At 39.4% G+C, this 18455-nt stretch overlaps 1 protein-coding gene across 4 annotated transcripts in view; it reads left to right on the forward strand.

The window, feature by feature from the left end:
- Positions 1-433: 433 nt before the first annotated feature.
- The window catches only part of ascc3 (activating signal cointegrator 1 complex subunit 3), a 114725-nt gene continuing 96703 nt past the window's right edge, over positions 434-18455 (forward strand). For 3 of the 4 annotated variants that reach the window (XM_076971833.1, XM_076971835.1, XM_076971836.1), the window contains exons 1-5: positions 434-504; positions 3877-4022; positions 5633-5783; positions 8887-9464; positions 13436-13556. In XM_076971833.1, coding sequence (XP_076827948.1) covers positions 3933-4022; positions 5633-5783; positions 8887-9464; positions 13436-13556 — 940 coding nt within the window. In that variant the 5' untranslated portion in view covers positions 434-504; positions 3877-3932. The remainder of the gene's footprint in view (positions 505-3876; positions 4023-5632; positions 5784-8886; positions 9465-13435; positions 13557-18455) is intronic. The other variant, XM_076971834.1, reaches the window with a different exon arrangement.

Below are 18455 nucleotides of genomic sequence, written 5' to 3' on the forward strand. Positions count from 1 at the left end.
ATAAGAATGTATATTTATCTCTTTGCGTTCCTTGTTCCTAATTTTACTGTCATTTGGGATTGCTATGGGGTTTATATCTGGAGGTAAATAATTATATTTTATAAATGTAAAAAAAAAAAAAAAACCTCCACCACCTGAAATAGTTACTTTACACAAATCTGAGGGAATTATTTTTTAAATATATGTTGCTGTACATATTTTAAAACTTGTACAGAATCATACATCGCTCTGAAGCATAACTAACCAGGTCTTGAGTCTCAAATGCCTGCTTTTGAATCTAATCAGAAATTATTACTGCTGAGGCTATTTCCATTAGGTTGTCCTCAGGCGCAATTTTAGACGGATATTGTAGTCAGTAGAACTAAAATGACCGTTTCAAAACACCGTCTTAAAAACCTTAGAATACTACAATTCCCATATAACCTTGCGCCATGTCGTCTCTGGAGCACGCCAGGTTTACGTGTCTGACGTCTGTCGAACCGGCTGAAAGCTTCCAACTTCGAGGTCTGAGTACCTTTCCACTTTTAAATACCGTATTTCTGCTTTTTTGTTTTATGTCTCAGTCCAGTCTCCCCAAACGGCAACAATCGCGGAGCCGTAAAGAAAACGACAGATAACTAGTTACCTCGAGCAGTCAGAAATATGTCACACAGCTAGCAGGCTAGCTATCTGTTCTAATCATTCCTGTTAGGTTGTAAAGTTAGCTAGCGTCTCTGAGCCTGTCCTGTCAGGTTGTAAAGTTAGCTAGCGTCTCTGAGCCTGTCCTGTCAGGTTGTAAAGTTAGCTAGCGTCTCTGAGTCTGTCCTGTCAGGTTGTAAAGTTAGCTAGCGTCTCTGAGCCTGTCCTGTCAGGTTGTAAAGTTAGCTAGCGTCTCTGAGTCTGTCCTGTCAGGTTGTAAAGTTAGCTAGCGTCTCTGAGCCTGCCCTGTCAGGTTGTAAAGTTAGCTAGCGTCTCTGAGTCTGTCCTGTCAGGTTGTAAAGTTAGCTAGCGTCTCTGAGTCTGTCCTGTCAGGTTGTAAAGTTAGCTAGCGTCTCTGAGTCTGTCCTGTCAGGTTGTAAATTTAGCTAGCGTCTCTGAGTCTGTCCTGTCAGGTTGTAAAGTTAGCTAGCGTCTCTGAGTCTGTCCTGTCAGGTTGTAAAGTTAGCTAGCGTCTCTGAGTCTGTCCTGTCAGGTTGTAAAGTTAGCTAGCGTCTCTGAGCCAGCCTGCCCTGTCAGGTTGTAAAGTTAGCTAGCGTCTCTGAGTCTGTCCTGTCAGGTTGTAAAGTTAGCTAGCGTCTCTGAGCCTGCCCTGTCAGGTTGTAAAGTTAGCTAGCGTCTCTGAGTCTGTCCTGTCAGGTTGTAAAGTTAGCTAGCGTCTCTGAGTCTGTCCTGTCAGGTTGTAAAGTTAGCTAGCGTCTCTGAGTCTGTCCTGTCAGGTTGTAAATTTAGCTAGCGTCTCTGAGTCTGTCCTGTCAGGTTGTAAAGTTAGCTAGCGTCTCTGAGTCTGTCCTGTCAGGTTGTAAAGTTAGCTAGCGTCTCTGAGTCTGTCCTGTCAGGTTGTAAAGTTAGCTAGCGTCTCTGAGCCTGCCCTGTCAGGTTGTAAAGTTAGCTAGCGTCTCTGAGTCTGTCCTGTCAGGTTGTAAAGTTAGCTAGCGTCTCTGAGTCTGTCCTGTCAGGTTGTAAAGTTAGCTAGCGTCTCTGAGCTTGTCCTGTCAGGTTCTCAAGTTAGCTAGCTTCTCTGAGTTTGTCATGTCCTGCGTTTAACTGGAGACATGCCTAACCAGGTAGATAGCTGTTAACCTGCGTATGAGCCTGGCAATACAGGTATTGAGAGTGAACTTCACGGGGAGGGCTAGCTAGTTAGCTAACTTGTGCCCCTCCAGCTCACTATCTGAATTGTAAACGTGTTTCAGAGGCATCAGTGTCTTGTGTTTTCATGAAACCCAGTGTAGTCTTGAGATAGCTAATCAGTTAACAAGCTAGCTAATGATGCCTTAGTTTCGTTTCAAAGGTAATCTGTGTTCTCTGCATGCACAGATGCCATGTTTTAATTCCCTCTTCACTGCTCTAAAATGTGGAGCTTCATTCTCCTGTACTCACACGACAGTTTATTAATTTCTTAATTTTAAATCTGAAGCAAACATGTTCCTCGATCATCCAATCTTCGTCTGATTTACATGATTCCTTATGTCATTTTTTTGTTTTGTTATTCTTTGTGGCTATTTTATTTTGTATTCATTATGGCCATCTGTGACCTGAGCTCTGGAAAGGCACATTATAAATAAACATTATTGTTATCATCATAAGCACTATACATCAAATGTTAAAAGTAATTTAACAGGCCTCTACACAAGTTAGTGTCACTGGCCTCTAGTCTCTGTTCAGAACGGGATAATTTCTTTCATATCGTTCTCTTCTTATGATCAAAATGTCATGTCCAGTGGAACCTTAGGGAAGTCACAACACTACAGATCTTTAGTGTTTTTCTGGTGATTATAGAGAAATTGTGTAAATCATCTCAGCAAGGCCTAAGGCCTACATAATTTCTCTCAGTATGTAACCATACTGTGCTAATAGAGGCAACTTTTAGAATGTTTTTAGGTCTAAATGTTTCCAAATTACTCATTACTTTTTACTTATAGAGCAGTGCAACGTAAACAAACACCTGTTCATTTCATGTTCATTTCATCCAGGTAATAACTTTTAGATCTTGACCAAGGTTCCAGGTTTTGTGTTCCTTATTCCAGATAATGTCTCATTGTATATTAGCCATGTTCAAGTTCCAGTGTTGTGAAGAACATACTTGTATTAACACTGAGTTGTAGATGTGTTGATTCGCCTCATTTTTGTGAACATATTTGAGACCACTGTGTTGTGGTGTTTAGCTGCTAGTTTCAGTCTGTTCTTTGGGACCTTAGTTCCTTTTTCAAATGCTCTGCACATTGTCAAAGCCCCATGGGACCATTTGGAGTTCTTGTAACTAATGCAGTGCATCTGCTGTTTGGTCACCGAGTATACAGCTGGAAAGTCTTTATTTAGTCATGTTACTTCAATGAATCTTCAGATTTCTAGAATAGATTCTACCAAATAGACTACTGCCAGTCATTCAGCTTAATATAACTCACCTGTGTGCTTGTTGTCATTGTGATTTAGGCTACTTCTTTATCTGTGTTGCCTTTGTTTTGTACACTGCTTAAGTGTTAGCCTACACTAAACTGCAGTCTAAATTGTGATCCAGTTCTCTCCCACTGTAAAACTAATAAGTCAGCATGTAGAAAATACCCAGGCAAAGCCCAATAATGACCTTTTTCTTTAAAGGTTTTTAGTTCAGGTAATAACATGGTACTATAATTTACCTTTATCTGTTTTACCTTTTACCTGTATTTCAGATATGCTCTAGTAGACATAGATGGGTAGACAGAAGTTGGGTTTCCCTTTTAAACATACTGCCTTCAAGAGATGCATGAGTACACATTTGTCTTCTAAAATGTGTTGACGAGGCTTTGAAAGCAACACTGTCGAGTGATAAGAAACTTGTTTATAAACGCTTACAGAAAAAGTTGTACAAGGAGACATTAAAACTAAGAACAATATTCAAACACACTGTCATTTTTTGTCATATATATATTTCCCCTCTTCACTCCTCCATTCTGGCCCTATGGGCAGGCTGCTTGGATTAGACACTTGCTCATTGTCACCCTATTTAGTTCTCCATCTACATTTAGTTTAAAATATTAATTTAAACATGCACGTAGTTTAGTATAGTGAATTTTTCCTTAACCTAGATCACGACTTGTCGTCGCGTGTGTGATCACGCATGTTTTTAAGAGTGTATTTAAATGTAGCTCTGTGCAGCAATCATAACTGTTATGATTTGACATTGCTGTTCTTATTCAGCAGGCCTTTCTGCATGCGTGGGGCTTGCCCTCGATGGCTGACTGAGTTGCAGAGCTATGTCTCCTCCACGGCTCACTGGTGCGTTACGTTCTTTCTCAACGGTCAGCAAGCAGGAGGACGTCACTCTCCAGCTCTGTGATTTAAAGGCAAGGCCAACAAGTTCATTTCCAGAGTAAATGTGTCATTTTTAATTGCTCATTGTAGTTTCTGATAAACATGTACGTCTCCCATTCTTATTTAAGTGTGACTGGTATAATACTACGCTATTCCTAGAGTTCTGCACTGATATTAATTATAACCATGTGTGAAATGGTGAATAGTATTTTTAGCCTAAATATCATATTTTAAGGTGTATACTAATTTTGTCTGTAATTGTTTAGTTTATAATTTGAGCACCAGCAGTCTCACTTGTTAATCACCAATACTGAATATGGACTAATTACAGTGTTGCCAGGATTTGTGTAAAACAGCTGTGTATTTTGGAAAAGTGAATGACCCCTTTTGGGTAAAAAAGTTGTGTTAGTACTAAAATTTGCTTTGCTGCATTTGGAAAGCACACACATAGGGATCATTACAGTATTTTTACAATATTTTTTACTTTTAATATATATTTTATTTTAACATTTACATAGAAAAAAAGAAAAATATAACGACAATGACAGCAGCACAATAGTGGCTTTAAAAATGTACAAATGTATGATCTGTAATTATTTAAAATAAACTGTGTAACACATTAGTGAGCTTAACACACATAACTGCAATTAAATTGTTCATCAGGGCAAGGAAAAGATTACAGATTTGGTTAGATTACAGATTATCACTGATTTAATATTTGAGTAAGCATGCATTTCATGTGGGGATAACAATTGAAGTCGATCAGTCTCTATAAATGACACAAAAACATTAACCAAAGACTTGGTAAGACGTTACTGTGGGCAGTGGGTATGTCAGACCTCATCAGTTTGTGTTTTTCTCTCAGGAAAACAAACCTTAACAGTGATGAAATACATCCCACTGTACATTTGATTGATGTTTTTAAAATTTTTATCTATCTTCTTACTGCTCGTATGTACAGGATAATTATCAAGTTTGTCATAAAGTTTGTCTGGAGTTTATAAAGAAGTGCGTGTAAAATATAACATTGACATGCTTCCCCATGTTTCTTCTTTAATGTACCACTTTGGGGCTCACATTTTGTCTTGTACAATATTTTAAGATTTGAATATTACAATGGATATAGAGGCTTTGAGATCAGGAATAACCTCATGTTGGTTTTCACCCAGCCGGTTGATATAGGAATGGCTGCTTCTTACTGTATGACATCCTTGGTCATGGAGCTCTGTAAATGTAGTTTCATCTTTCGTCTACATTATTCATGCCAGGCAGGTTTTGTCTTCCCTACCACCTCTCTTATGTCTGCTAATCTGCTTGTCTCCTGACTTAGCTTTTGCAGACGTGGTTGGTTGTGCTTCATATCTGTTTAAATCAGCTTCTTGGCTCAGAATTGAAGTTTTTAAAGCAGCAAACCTTTCACTATATTCCAAAACACAGTTTTTAGAAGCCACCAAAGTGCTTATGTGATGTGAACCCAGCACATTTTGCAACCCTCGTTACCTTGAACTAGGAAGTGCTGTGTCCTTGGATGCTTTAAAATAATGTTTTACTGTAATGTGAAAGCAGTTTAATGTGTAACAAGAAGAATTAGATACATTTCCTTCAGGAACAAAGTTCATTTTTCTCATCATCTCTTCTGCAGGCGAAACGTTTGAAGAGGCAGGAACTGTTTGCCAGAGAAGGCCTAACATGGCCTAAGGTGGTCCAGTTCTTTACAGAGCACCTGGAGAAGAGGAAGAAACAGGCAACCTCTCAGGAGCTGAGATGTATTCTACAAGCTGCCAAGCAGATAGGTATCATATTCATATATATATATATATATATATATATATATATATGGTGTAGAGGAACTCTAGTGACCTGATCAGAGCCCTGACATCAATGGTATTTAACATCTTTGGAATTAATTGGAAGGTCTATTGCAAATAAGGCCTTTTCATACGATACCAGTGACTGATCTCACAGATTCTTGGTCTCTCTTATTTGCAACTTCTTATGAGTTGGAGTATTATAGAAAGCCTTACCAAAAACGTACTTGTAAAAGGATCAAAAGAGCAGGAAAGTGCATATTAATGCCCATGGCTGTGCAATGGGATGTCTTTACAAGATTATGTGGGTGTGATCATTAGGTGTACAATCATATTTTCGTTGTGTAAGGTACAAATGAGAGCCAGACTGTTTTTTTTTTCCATCATAAAACAAGCCTGTCCATACCTTTCCCAGTATTTTGTGCTGAATACATGTTCCATCAATTTGTTTTGGTCCATTTTGCATCTAACATTGGCCCATTAAAGAACAAATTGAATTAGCCAATGCAAGTGTTATTGTAATTGAGCCACCATTAGCTTAGAGTCGTTTTCCTCACACCACCAACCTGGACTCATTTTCAACCTCATCAGTAACAAAGGTGACCAATTTTATAATGGGAATGTGTAGATCAAGCCACCATAGTATTTAGCTGTCCTGATGTGCCTAATAATTAGATTAAATGCAAATCCCTCAAAATTCAACCTTAGTCAAGCAGGGCTGCATGCTGGGTCCTCTCCCACTGCTCACATTACGCTCCTGATCCTGTCTGCAGGGGGAACGGGCTGAGGTGGTGTGGGGAGTACGGGGCAAGCAGCAGGGCAGGTATTGGAACATGGCAGGGTGCTCTCTCTGCCACTAATCCTACCATAGTGGCCCTGAATACAGGAGAAACCCTGCTCAGGACAGGGTTGGCACGTTTGTGGTGCAAATGAAGGACAGACAGCCTGAGTAACACACAGCCTCTGACAAAAGGCTTGCTTTTGTCTAGCAGGATGGTGCTGCTTTGTGTGTTTGAGGTCAGTTTTTCTATTCTCCTGGCCTGATTAGGGTTGAGGTCTCAGACTCCTGGCGCGCTATGCCAAGCTAGAGGGCTGTGAGATTACATGATGAAGCAAAGCAGAAACTGAACACTGTGCACTGAAGGTGGAATTGTAAGAATGACCCTTTACACTAATTGGCAACACAGCATTTGTATATATATATTTTGCAATTTTTCTCAAAATGTTGCTTATAAATCCTAGGTATGGTGAATGTTCAGTAGCATTTATTCTTATCTGTTTGTCAGCTCAGCTGTCACTGTGTTTTTGCAAAACTTGCAAACTTGAGTGAGATGATCCCACTGAGAACTCAAGTGAAGCATATTGCTTAAGGATATATAAGTAAAGCTGAAACAGAATTTTGAGCAACGCCACATACCTGGGAAAAAAAAAGTAGGATTCATGGTCAAATAACATGCATTATAAGAAGGAATGTTCAGACCATTTTCATTGAAACCAATGTGCACTGAAATATTAGGGATAAAGGATTGCGAGCTCTCTGGAATTTTAATTTCATCAAGATCAAGATTTCTGAATGCATGACTCCTTATTGTGATTTTAGTCATTAAAGCCGTATTCAGAGCACTCTTATTTAACAAACAGGACACATTTTGGAGTGCCGTACCTTTATTGAAGGAATGATTTAACAGTCAAGGCCATTTGAAACAAAATGTCCTGATGTTTAGTAGAGTCTCTTTTATTAACTCTAGCCTTAACCCCGTGCTTTCAGTTCTTCAATGGTGTTTGACCAGTTCCTTTACACAAATTTGCCCGTATTTGTTGTACATATTGCAACAGAATTCTGTTATAAAAAAGCTATGCAACACATAGGGTAAAAAAGGAAATTCCACACTCGGACCGTTTCAAAGGGGCACTTGAGCCAGGAACACCTGACTGTAGAGGCCGTAATGAACCCTTTTATAAGATTTTTATTTTTTCACAGCTTTGTTTAAGCCTTTTGTTTTGTTAAGGTATTATGCTTTTTAATTATTACTATGTAATTATCATGACTTAAATCACATTTTAGGCAAAATACAAACAGTTTAACATAATTTTCTCTAAGCTATATTGAGGTGAGATTGGAACTAATTCCAGAGTATCGAAAGTTGAAGAAACTGATCGTCTGGCTGAAGTCTGAAACCTCTGTAGACATGTTTAGTATGTTACAATATAGGACTGTTAATCTTGACCAAAATCTGATATCCTGTCATAGGTCACTTCATATCCAGGTAGTGATTTATATCATGATTGAGCCAATTTTCAATTTTTTCAATTATCTAATAAATAGTTTATATAAAATGACCACATGGAAAGACCTATTTCTTATTACATTTTGAGTTATAAACTTAACATGTATTATTACTTGTTCTTGATTTACTCATGCTCATATTTGATTATTTTTCTATCTGGAACCATTTACATTTAATTAAATATAAAATAGTAATTTATAAAATATGAAAAGGTAAATAGGAACATTTTTCAACTATGGTTGCAAAATAAATCTAGGCCTAAAATGTAAATATGCTCAAAATTATCCAAGCCAAACTTATAGTATAGCATATAGGAGAACTGTTTGAATTACAGCAGCAAACAAAAATGAATACGGGTCTAATAAATATTGCCATATGCAATGTAAACAAGGAACACTCATTTTTTATGATCAAAATAAATGTTGGGGCATAATAGGAAATGATAAATGTTTTTCTGTCATCACATATAATCATCATGTCACACAGCTCTATTATAAGACATGCTTGCTGCAGTAACATGAGGAAAAGCTGTGTAGGGCCTGTTTTCACCAGGATCAGCAAGAGTTCTGTGTTAGATTATGAAGTGTACAGAATTGAGCCGTTAGACAGCATAGAAAGATCCATTTGAAAATTTTGTATTAGTCCAAATCTTTGCCTTCTCTTTAATGCATATTTTCTCTTTTAATTAGACAGTCTGCAAGTCTGGTTTAGCCAACATTTTGTTGCAGTATTCTTATGTGCTCAACCACCAGAACATACCAATGTATAAACATTTTCTATGCTACTTCTGTATTTTGCAGTTGGAACAGATTATGGGCAGGACACCATTGAAAGTGCTGCCGTCTTCTTGTTTAAGACATTCCACAACAAAGACCAGGTTGGCCATGAAGAGACCCGCGCTATTAAACAGATGTTTGGCCCTTTCCCAGCTTCTGCTGCTGAGGCTGCCAGTTCTGCTGTGGGCCGACTGGTGGCCCAGATCGGAGAATCTCAGGTAGAGGCTTTCATCCAGACCCAGACTTCTCACAAACCCCTGGACCATGGAGCTACGTTTGGACGGAACATTACGTTCTCCTTCGACACGTACATGCTAGACACCCAGGACACTTTACCATGGGAGGAGGAGCCTGGTGAGGGAAGAGGCTTGGACTTCAATAGTTTCCTAAGCAACCATGTTAGTGGGCGGGGCAATGACGGGGAGGGAGTGCTCCAAGTGGGTGCTCTGGCCCAAAGCACTGCCGACGGCTCTATCCTCAGGAGAGAGGTGGAGAAATATTTGAGTGGAGGCAACATGGTCTCGTCCAGTGCTGAGGAACTCTGTGCGTCCCTGTTTGAGATGCTGGCGTCTACCAAGAGTGATGATGAACTACAGAATGAGGTGAGAGATGTTTACTTGCTTGCCTGGTGCTCACCTAAAATTGCTGTAATGAACTATACTTTAGCCCCCACTCCACCAATCCCTAACACCGTACCCACCCCTTCTGCCCCCACTCCACCAATCCCTAACACCGTACCCACCCCTTCTGCCCCCACTCCACCAATCCCTAACACCGTACCCACCCCATCTGCCCCCACTCCACCAATCCCTAACACCGTACCCACCCCTTCTGCCCCCACTCCACCAATCCCTAACACCGTACCCACCCCTTCTGCCCCCACTCCACCAATCCCTAACACCGTACCCACCCCTTCTGCCCCCACTCCACCAATCCCTAACACCGTGCCCACCCCTTCTGCCCCCACTCCACCAATCCCTAACACCGTACCCACCCCTTCTGCCCCCACTCCACCAATCCCTAACACCGTACCCACCCCATCTGCCCCCACTCCACCAATCCCTAACACCGTACCCACCCCTTCTGCCCCCACTCCACCAATCCCTAACACCGTACCCACCCCATCTGCCCCCACTCCACCAATCCCTAACACCGTACCCACCCCTTCTGCCCCCACTCCACCAATCCCTAACACCGTACCCACCCCTTCTGCCCCCACTCCACCAATCCCTAACACCGTGCCCACCCCTTCTGCCCCCACTCCACCAATCCCTAACACCGTACCCACCCCTTCTGCCCCCACTCCACCAATCCCTAACACCGTGCCCACCCCTTCTGCCCCCACTCCACCAATCCCTAACACCGTGCCCACCCCTTCTGCCCCCACTCCACCAATCCCTAACACCGTACCCACCCCTTCTGCCCCCACTCCACCAATCCCTAACACCGTACCCACCCCTTTTTCACATGTGCTTCAACACAGTCCCTGCCACACACCTGTGTTACCCAACATAGTCCCCTTTCCATCCTTCTGGACTTTATGGTCATCCATACTCTATTCCTGTGTGCCCCAACAGTGATCATGTCATTTTTCATTGTTTCATTTATTCTTTTTTTATATTTAGGTTGTTTTAATTACCATTAGACCAATAATATGTTCACACATAATATAATAGGATAGCATATATTATATATAGTGCTTATACTTTATTGCACAATTTTTGTGCAAGAGATTAATCAGAATTATTCATCATTAATAGTCATCACCGATTTTAGGGACAAAATATTTTTAGTTGCTATTTCACATTGATATAAAATGAGCAATGTTTTCACTTGTATGCTACATTTCTACTAATGTACAAATCTTTGAGTTGAAGTAAGACTAAAGATAGGGTCCTTATTCACCTCAATTGATCCATTCTCAGGAGGAAAGATAAAAAATAGTAACAAAAAATATTTTTGCAACATTATCTTTAAATTACAAATATCTGCATCTCTAGCTCAATTACAGGAAATCTGACCAATGAAATAATTTTCACTACAGGGGCTAGATACAACAACCCGGCCCTACTCAGAAAGCGCTATGGCAATATTAGTAAAACATCATTGTGTACATGCTACATTAGACTTTGAATTTCAAATGACATTATGGCATACCTTAATTGAAACACTTAGGTTAGTCGTGTTTAGAAATTAGATTTCCTACATCAGCTTTAAGAGAGCCCATCCAGGTTGAAAACCCAGTTCTCCTTGGGTTCTGCTGTTGTTTAGTCATTTTCATGCTATAATGCTTCTGAAAAACACTAATCAACAGCTTGACAACTCTGTAGTAATGATGCTAAAGCTAGAACATCCAGTGCAGCCCAGTCATTTCCCCTGCTTTCTTGCTAACTTGCTAACTGGGACCTGTTTCCAAAATTATGTCTAATGATGGAAAAAATGTAATTCACTCTGAACTGTCAATAACAGTTTAGGACTGTGGAAGGGTCTTTAGGCTTTTATTGTTTCTGTAGCCTTGTGACTTCACATAAGCGATTTCACACCTTTTCATTATACCTTGACTCCTTTATCTTTTTGCTCTTTCTAATCACCTGATGATCTGACCTGTCTCCTGGCCTTTCACCATTGCCCCAGGTCTGAAGGAGTAGCATCTAAACCACACCCCAGTGTAATTTTCTCTATGTGATTGACGTTTATAACCCAAGTTGCCCACTGACTTCTCTTGGTCTGCGCGGCCTTCTATGCTTCTCTTTGTGAGCAACTCTAAAGTCAATAAAATTAAATTTGCACTTTCTGTAATTAAAGTACATGGTGGCAAAGGGAGAAAGAACAATGGTGTAGGCCAGTGTAGTGTAGGCCATTAGTACTTTAAGAAGTGACATTTGCTGAAATAGCAAATCTTTAGAGCAGGAAAAGAGCTGTTTGCAGAGGGACCAGGTCATTTAGCCTAGAGCATTTAAAAGAGAACATTGTGTTAAGGAGATGTACTGGCAGACAAGTACATTGTCTTTTATTGTTGGGTCCTAAGAGCTTGTTAGACCAAATTTTTTCTTTAAAAATTGATACCTGTTGTCTTTTACAGTGCGCAGTTAAGTATATTTTTGAAAAAGTCAAAGTGAATACTTGAATAAAATAAGTGACTGACTGTCGTTCATGTGACTGTAACTTTACATGATGCGGTGATCTTGTAAATGAAGAGCACTGGTGTTCAGAGGACTTTGTGTTTGCACACTGTCTGACTTGGAGACATTCTGTCCCCAGTAACTACAGGAATGTCTAGTCCACAGGGGGAAAAGCTTCTCTTTGTGTATCCCAGAGGAGTGCCCTCTTACAAGGGTTAGCGTTTGCCAAGACATCATGGACAGAATTTATTAGCTTCTGAAGAACAAAGAATACTTTAAGACAGGTGCATAAAAGAAAAGGGCAGAATAAAAACAGAATTGATAAATGTGCTCTGTGTGGGCAGCAGGGTAAAGTGAATTTACAACATGCACAACAGAGTGCATACACACACATACACACATACACACACACACACACACACACACACACACACACACATCAGAGTCGTCTCATATTATATGTGTTAGGGATTCAAAATGTGTCTGGACTTCACAAATGTCTCACATAATAAAAAAAGGAGAGAATAAAGAAAACACGAGAGACATTCTACTTATTTTACTGTGTATTATATATTAAACTATATTATTATTATTCAAACAATAACTGTGCTCATTAAAAAAATTTCCCCTTTGTTTGGACATGGTTCTAATAGCTCAGTTTTCTAATTCATTTGGAGTGAAAACCGTTATGCTTATTTTTATTAACTAGTTAGCTAGATTTGTACTTATTTTTAAAATAAACTAATTTATTTGCTGTACTAACCTTAATGTATTGTTTCATTTAACAATGTGTCAATCAGTTGATTTGAACACATTTTTTGGTGTACATCCAGTCCACAGCTGGATCTGGACCATGTCACAGCCAGCCAAGAGGCAATTGACCAACATGTTGTTCAATTACTCACGGTCCTCTGAAATGTGCCACAGTGTATAAAATCCCTGTTATTCCTGTATGATTTATTTGCCTTTGATGTAAAGATTTTCAAAATAATGCTGAAATTCTACACAGTGCTGCATTTGAGTAGAACAGACAGCAACAAATTATATATTTTCATGGACTGTAGCTAAACTTTATTTATTATGAAAAACATTTGAGCTGATTTAAGCATGCCATAGGCCATAGCATGGCATAGTACTTTAATGCTCATTAAGCTTTCAAGGTTTTGAACATGTGTTCTGGGCTGGCTTTAAAAGGTCTGCTTGGTGTTTTATTTTATTTATTTATTTTTTTTATGGTGCTAAGTACCAGGTGGCTGTGATCGGAAGGCTGAGCAGCAGATGAGACTCTGCTCCATATTTAGAGCTGTTGGGTGATGATAATTGCCAGGTGCTCACATTTGGCATACAGAGAGTTTGATATTTCAGCTGCAGTAGGATCCCCCCCCCCCCCCCCCCCACATTTTTCACTTAGTTTTGATGTCTCAACCTCTTATCCTTCTTTCATACGAAAGCTGTTTGAGTTACTTGGGCCTGAGGGGTTTGAGATGATCTCCACGCTTCTCCAGAGAAGGCCCGACATTGTGGACTCTCTTCTGTCTGCCCCATCTGACGGCAAATTCAGCTACACACCCGGTGAGTTTCTCCAAAACACAGTGCCATTCCACCATAACAAGAAGTTGCCATGAAGTTGATGAAACTTAGACTGTTGCTGTCCTCTACCACCTAATGTTAGAATTGGCATGCCATGCTAAGGAATTTGTACCTTTATACCAACCAGAAGCAGGGATCAGCCTGATCTTAGATCAGCCCTGATACATGTTCTACATTTGGAACCGGACAATTAGGGCAATAAAAGATCTAATGGAGTTCAAGGCAGAAAATCTTAATGAGGTTCAGTTTGCAAAACTGATCAGCTGTACTGTTGACTTCTATGTGCAGAACATCTTCCCTCATGAAACATGTACATTGGCTTAGATGACACACACGCAGACAAATGCCCTCACTAAAATCATATATGACACTAAATATGGTATGTTTCAGACCATATTTCTAGTGTTGGGGTGCAGTACCCGCACCTGACTAAGCCCTTTAGCAGGTATATTTTATGCACTTTGTTCCTCTGAAGAAATAACTTCAAAGACTAATTTATTTATATCTTCTTGTTTGCTATAGTTACTTCATTTCAACCAGTGCTTTTTTTTGCCATCTTATTGAAAAATATTTTTTATTTCTTCTCTTAATCAGCATTGATGCTTTAAATCATATTGGTGAAGATTCGGGGGTAAAGTGTTTTATATATAGAACTTGGTGCTGATTTGAGCTACTTTATCTATGTCTGTAATGCGTTAAAGTAGTGCGCATTACATTTTGCGAACACCTGCAGGCGTGTCACCTGTGCAAGTCCTAAATATAAACATAAATTGAAAACAAAAACATGAAGTGCTTTAGCTCTTTGTGGTTGAGAAAAGGCAGTTATTCAAGTGGGCATTGTGCAATATCTGTTTATTCTGCTGCTGAGGCAGTGACATTGGAAAATATGCTCGGTTAAAAATGTTTATTCCAAAAACAAGATATTTGAAATAGAAAATGTAACACATGCACACACCACTCACCAAAAATCATTATTACACACTCACTACTAATGACAAATTGATTAACCTCAGCCTAATTTCGTGTGCATTTTTCCTTCTGCAACTGTAAGTGCACACATTTTTCATGATACTGCAACAGTCTCATCTACACATGACGTTTTGGCCCTTCCATCACCCCGAACAAACTCTTTGAAGAAGAAAAGGGAAAGGAGAGTTGGTTAAAGATTGATACTTTTAGAGAATCATCTAAGATAAAAAGTCAGTGAATATCGAATAGCTAAATATTAATGAATCATCAATTTGAAAACAAAGCAAAAACCCTATAAAAGTGATAAAATCCACTTCACCAGCATCTCAAACCAATGAGCGGATGTGTAATTGGGGCTTCATCACCAGATGAACATTACTGGGGTGAACATTTTGGTATTTGTTGACTCTACAGAAGTTAATCCAAATGTTCCTTCTGGACTTTAATACATTACTTTGCCCAAGTAGATCTTATTTTATTACCAAACTCCTATTAATGATGTGATTACCCTGTCTCAACACTTTTCACTCAATGCAGTTTTCTAGGAAGATAAAGTGGTTCAGCATCAAGTAATGGACATTAATAGATAATTTTAGACTTATAGACTTGTATATTGAGTTCATCATACAGTGGTTGGAGGTCAAACTTTAAAGAGCTTTAAATGACCCTCTTTCACTCTGCCTTTCTCATTTTTGCCTTGTTCTCTATCATTCTCTCTCAATTTATTTATTTTATTCTTATGCTCGCTCTCTCTCTCTCCTTCACACATAATTCAGCGCAGAAAATTATCCTGTTTTTCTTTTCTATTACTTCAATTGTACAGTGCCAGACATGCACTGTCAAAGAGAGATAATAAGCTACTGGCTAGTCGAAAAGTTCGCTTGCTAGACTGCTTTTGAGATTAGTTACCTTGACAACCATGGGCAGAGGTCAGAAGATGGGCTAAAAGCTGCTGATTAAATTGCACACTCTTTGCATCCCATTAGGAGAGGTGGGATTTTATTGTGTGGGTTTGTCAAGAGCTGATTAGGTATATAAGTGCATGCTCATTTTGCAGGGGTCCAAGCGTTAAATGTTATGGCGTAGAATCTTGAACCTTTGTTCATAAGTACCAAACTGTTATATGCAAAAGGAAAGGGGCATTCACTGATTCTTTGACTTATCAGCAAACCCTGGGATGATAAGATATCAAGTAGAAGTGTTAATAATGCAAAACAGCGTGTTTCCCTTTATAGTGAACTAATTGGACCTGGAGTCCAGATGGGAGAGATGGGATGCATGTTTCCTTGAATAGTCACTTCTTCAAAGGAGATCCTACTGTTTTTATATATTACAGAACCTCAGATTTTATATTTCAGTGAAATATAGATATATGTTTACCTCCTATTGGCAGTATGTTCTTGTTTACTGATTATTTACTCTTTACTGACACACTGTTATGGGTGTCTGACATTTGCCACTTTTCAATGCTGTTTCTAAATTAAATAGCTAGGTTTAACAGGTGTTTCTTGTTAAAGTTTCACATGCTAAGCATGGTTGACTGCAATAACGACAATATTAGGTATTAGGCAGCAAGTTTGCCCAGTGTTTGCTTTATTGAAGTTACTGGTATGGCTGGCATAAAATGACTAATGCCAGGTTAAATACATGAGCGGGTTAACGTGTGATGATGGTTGCAGTAATATTTATGGTTACTCTGCTTTGAAAGCTACTGCATCATTGTGGAAGATCAGGAAATCTTGTCAGTAAGTGCACAAACCGAGCTTCAGTGCATCAGTTATAAGGAACCAGTTCTAGCATGTCTAATAAAACCCCACTGTTGGCGAAGTCTGCAAGATTGCAAATGCTTGTTGTAGCTTTTCACATGAAACCATTGATTGAAATGATGGATTGCTTTCAATGGGAGATGGCTCTTTTGGAACTTCTAATGAAAAGAGAAATGCGCAGTTTAAAAGCTACAAATTGCTACAAATTTGTATTGCTTTTTAATTTTATTTTTTTTTATGCTTCTGCTTGGTAATTGCTCCACAGGGATTATAGTGGTTGAACGTTATGGAGTGCAGAAACAGGAGCACACTGATGTGGAAATAGCCTCAGTCATGGGTCATCTAATGGCCAGGACACGGACCTGCACTATGAAGCCAAAGTGTAAAGTGTGGGCAAGAGAGACACATCAAAGAGTGGAGGAAATAAGAAGGTGGTGTTTCGTACGGGGGTGGTGGTGGAGGAGAGAGAGGGGGGGGGGGCTATACAGACGTGCCTGTGTCCCACATGCTGCAGCCAAGAAAAGAGAGGAATCTCCTTTGAGATGGAAATCGCAAGGAGGTAGAGAGGGTGTCGAGACCATATGAAATATTTAAAAGAACCTTTTGAGTCTTGATGGGCAATAGCTGAGTGTGAGAGGATGGACATGTCTAGAACCGCAATGCTCAAAATGAGATTCTCAGTTTGGAAATATTATTGGGAGGGAAAAGATGTGGAATAGGTCTGTCTATAGGTAACTGCTGTCTAAATTATTACCACATAGGGATTGGAATTAATGGCACCCTACGATACCAAGCACCAGATTTAGATAGAAATGGACTAGGTTATGTCAGAGGTACAGATGGGCTGAGCATTATTTACACAAAAATGAATAAGGATGCATTTACACATTCAGATCCAAAAAAAAAAAAACCATTTGTTAAATGATCAAATAACCACAAGTGCCAATTTTCAATACATTTTGTTAGTCACGTTTATTAGAACTATGTACGTTGCCAATTAAAATGAAAAGAAATTGCGCAAGACATGCTTTGAGATTCGGTTTCAGAAGATGCCATTAAAGTTTTAAATTTGTGTCACATCAGTTAGACCCCTTGGTGGATTAACAACTCTGTGCGTAATGTAGTTATTATGTGACCCTGGGTAATGTTGTAATGCTGGCACTAATAAATCAATAGCTTTAGGTCAAGTAGAGCAAACAGCTGTTTTCAGCCAGACTTGTAACAGTATGTGAAAGTGCAGTTTTCCTTAGAACTGCAGTTAATTGAACATTTAGCGGCATATTCTACATTAATCTTTTTTTGTTATTTTATTCATTCATCTAAGATCTCTTCCAGGTCTGTTGATGGTGTCAGATTGTTATTTGGTTATTTGAATTGTGATCTAACTCTGAGTGCTTTCCTAGTAAATGTTGTTTTGTGGCTCTGCAGGGAGACCTACTGGAATGTGCTGCCTTTTCTGTAGCTCCTCCCATTTGCTTTAGCTCCTCCCATTTGCTTTGATCAAGTTGAATTAGATTGCATTATTTTAAACTCCAAATGGTTTCTTTTCATTCAGCTTTTTCATGTTAGAGAATGTAAATTCCATATACTAAACCTGTCTCTGTGGACTCGATTTTGGCTATACACACACACACGTACAAAAAGGCTTGTATTGAATGTGTTATCTATTATCTGCCTCTTTTCATTTCACTATGTCTCTTTGAAACGGTACATTCTTACTGCCCTGAATCGCGATGCATCAAACCCCTTCACTCGTAATACCTTTGGTATCTTTAGTGATCTTGTATTGATTGGTCCAGTCTGATGAGTATGCTTATGGAAGACTTCAAACCTAATTTACTCTTGATTTAACTTGTGTTGTGTATGTGCATGGATAATAGCCACGTTTCTTTTAAGTTCACACAATATTTTCTTTGTGTTTCTGGGAGTGAATTCAGGCCTGAATGTGGCTGAGCTGCTCAGAGATCGCCAGCACAGTGCGTGACCACACTTGCATCTCAGTGCAGTTCTTTCATACTGTCTGGGGGCAAAACTGTTTCACCTGCCACTCCCAGAGAGTCGATGAGATTAGGGATTACTGTTCCCAAGCCTTCAGTTCCAGCACTGTCAGCATAGCAGTGCCAGATTAGCTAATTTAATGGGAAAT

The sequence above is a fragment of the Brachyhypopomus gauderio genome, chromosome 13, assembly GCF_052324685.1.
Source record: "Brachyhypopomus gauderio isolate BG-103 chromosome 13, BGAUD_0.2, whole genome shotgun sequence".
Classification (NCBI taxonomy): domain Eukaryota; kingdom Metazoa; phylum Chordata; class Actinopteri; order Gymnotiformes; family Hypopomidae; genus Brachyhypopomus; species Brachyhypopomus gauderio.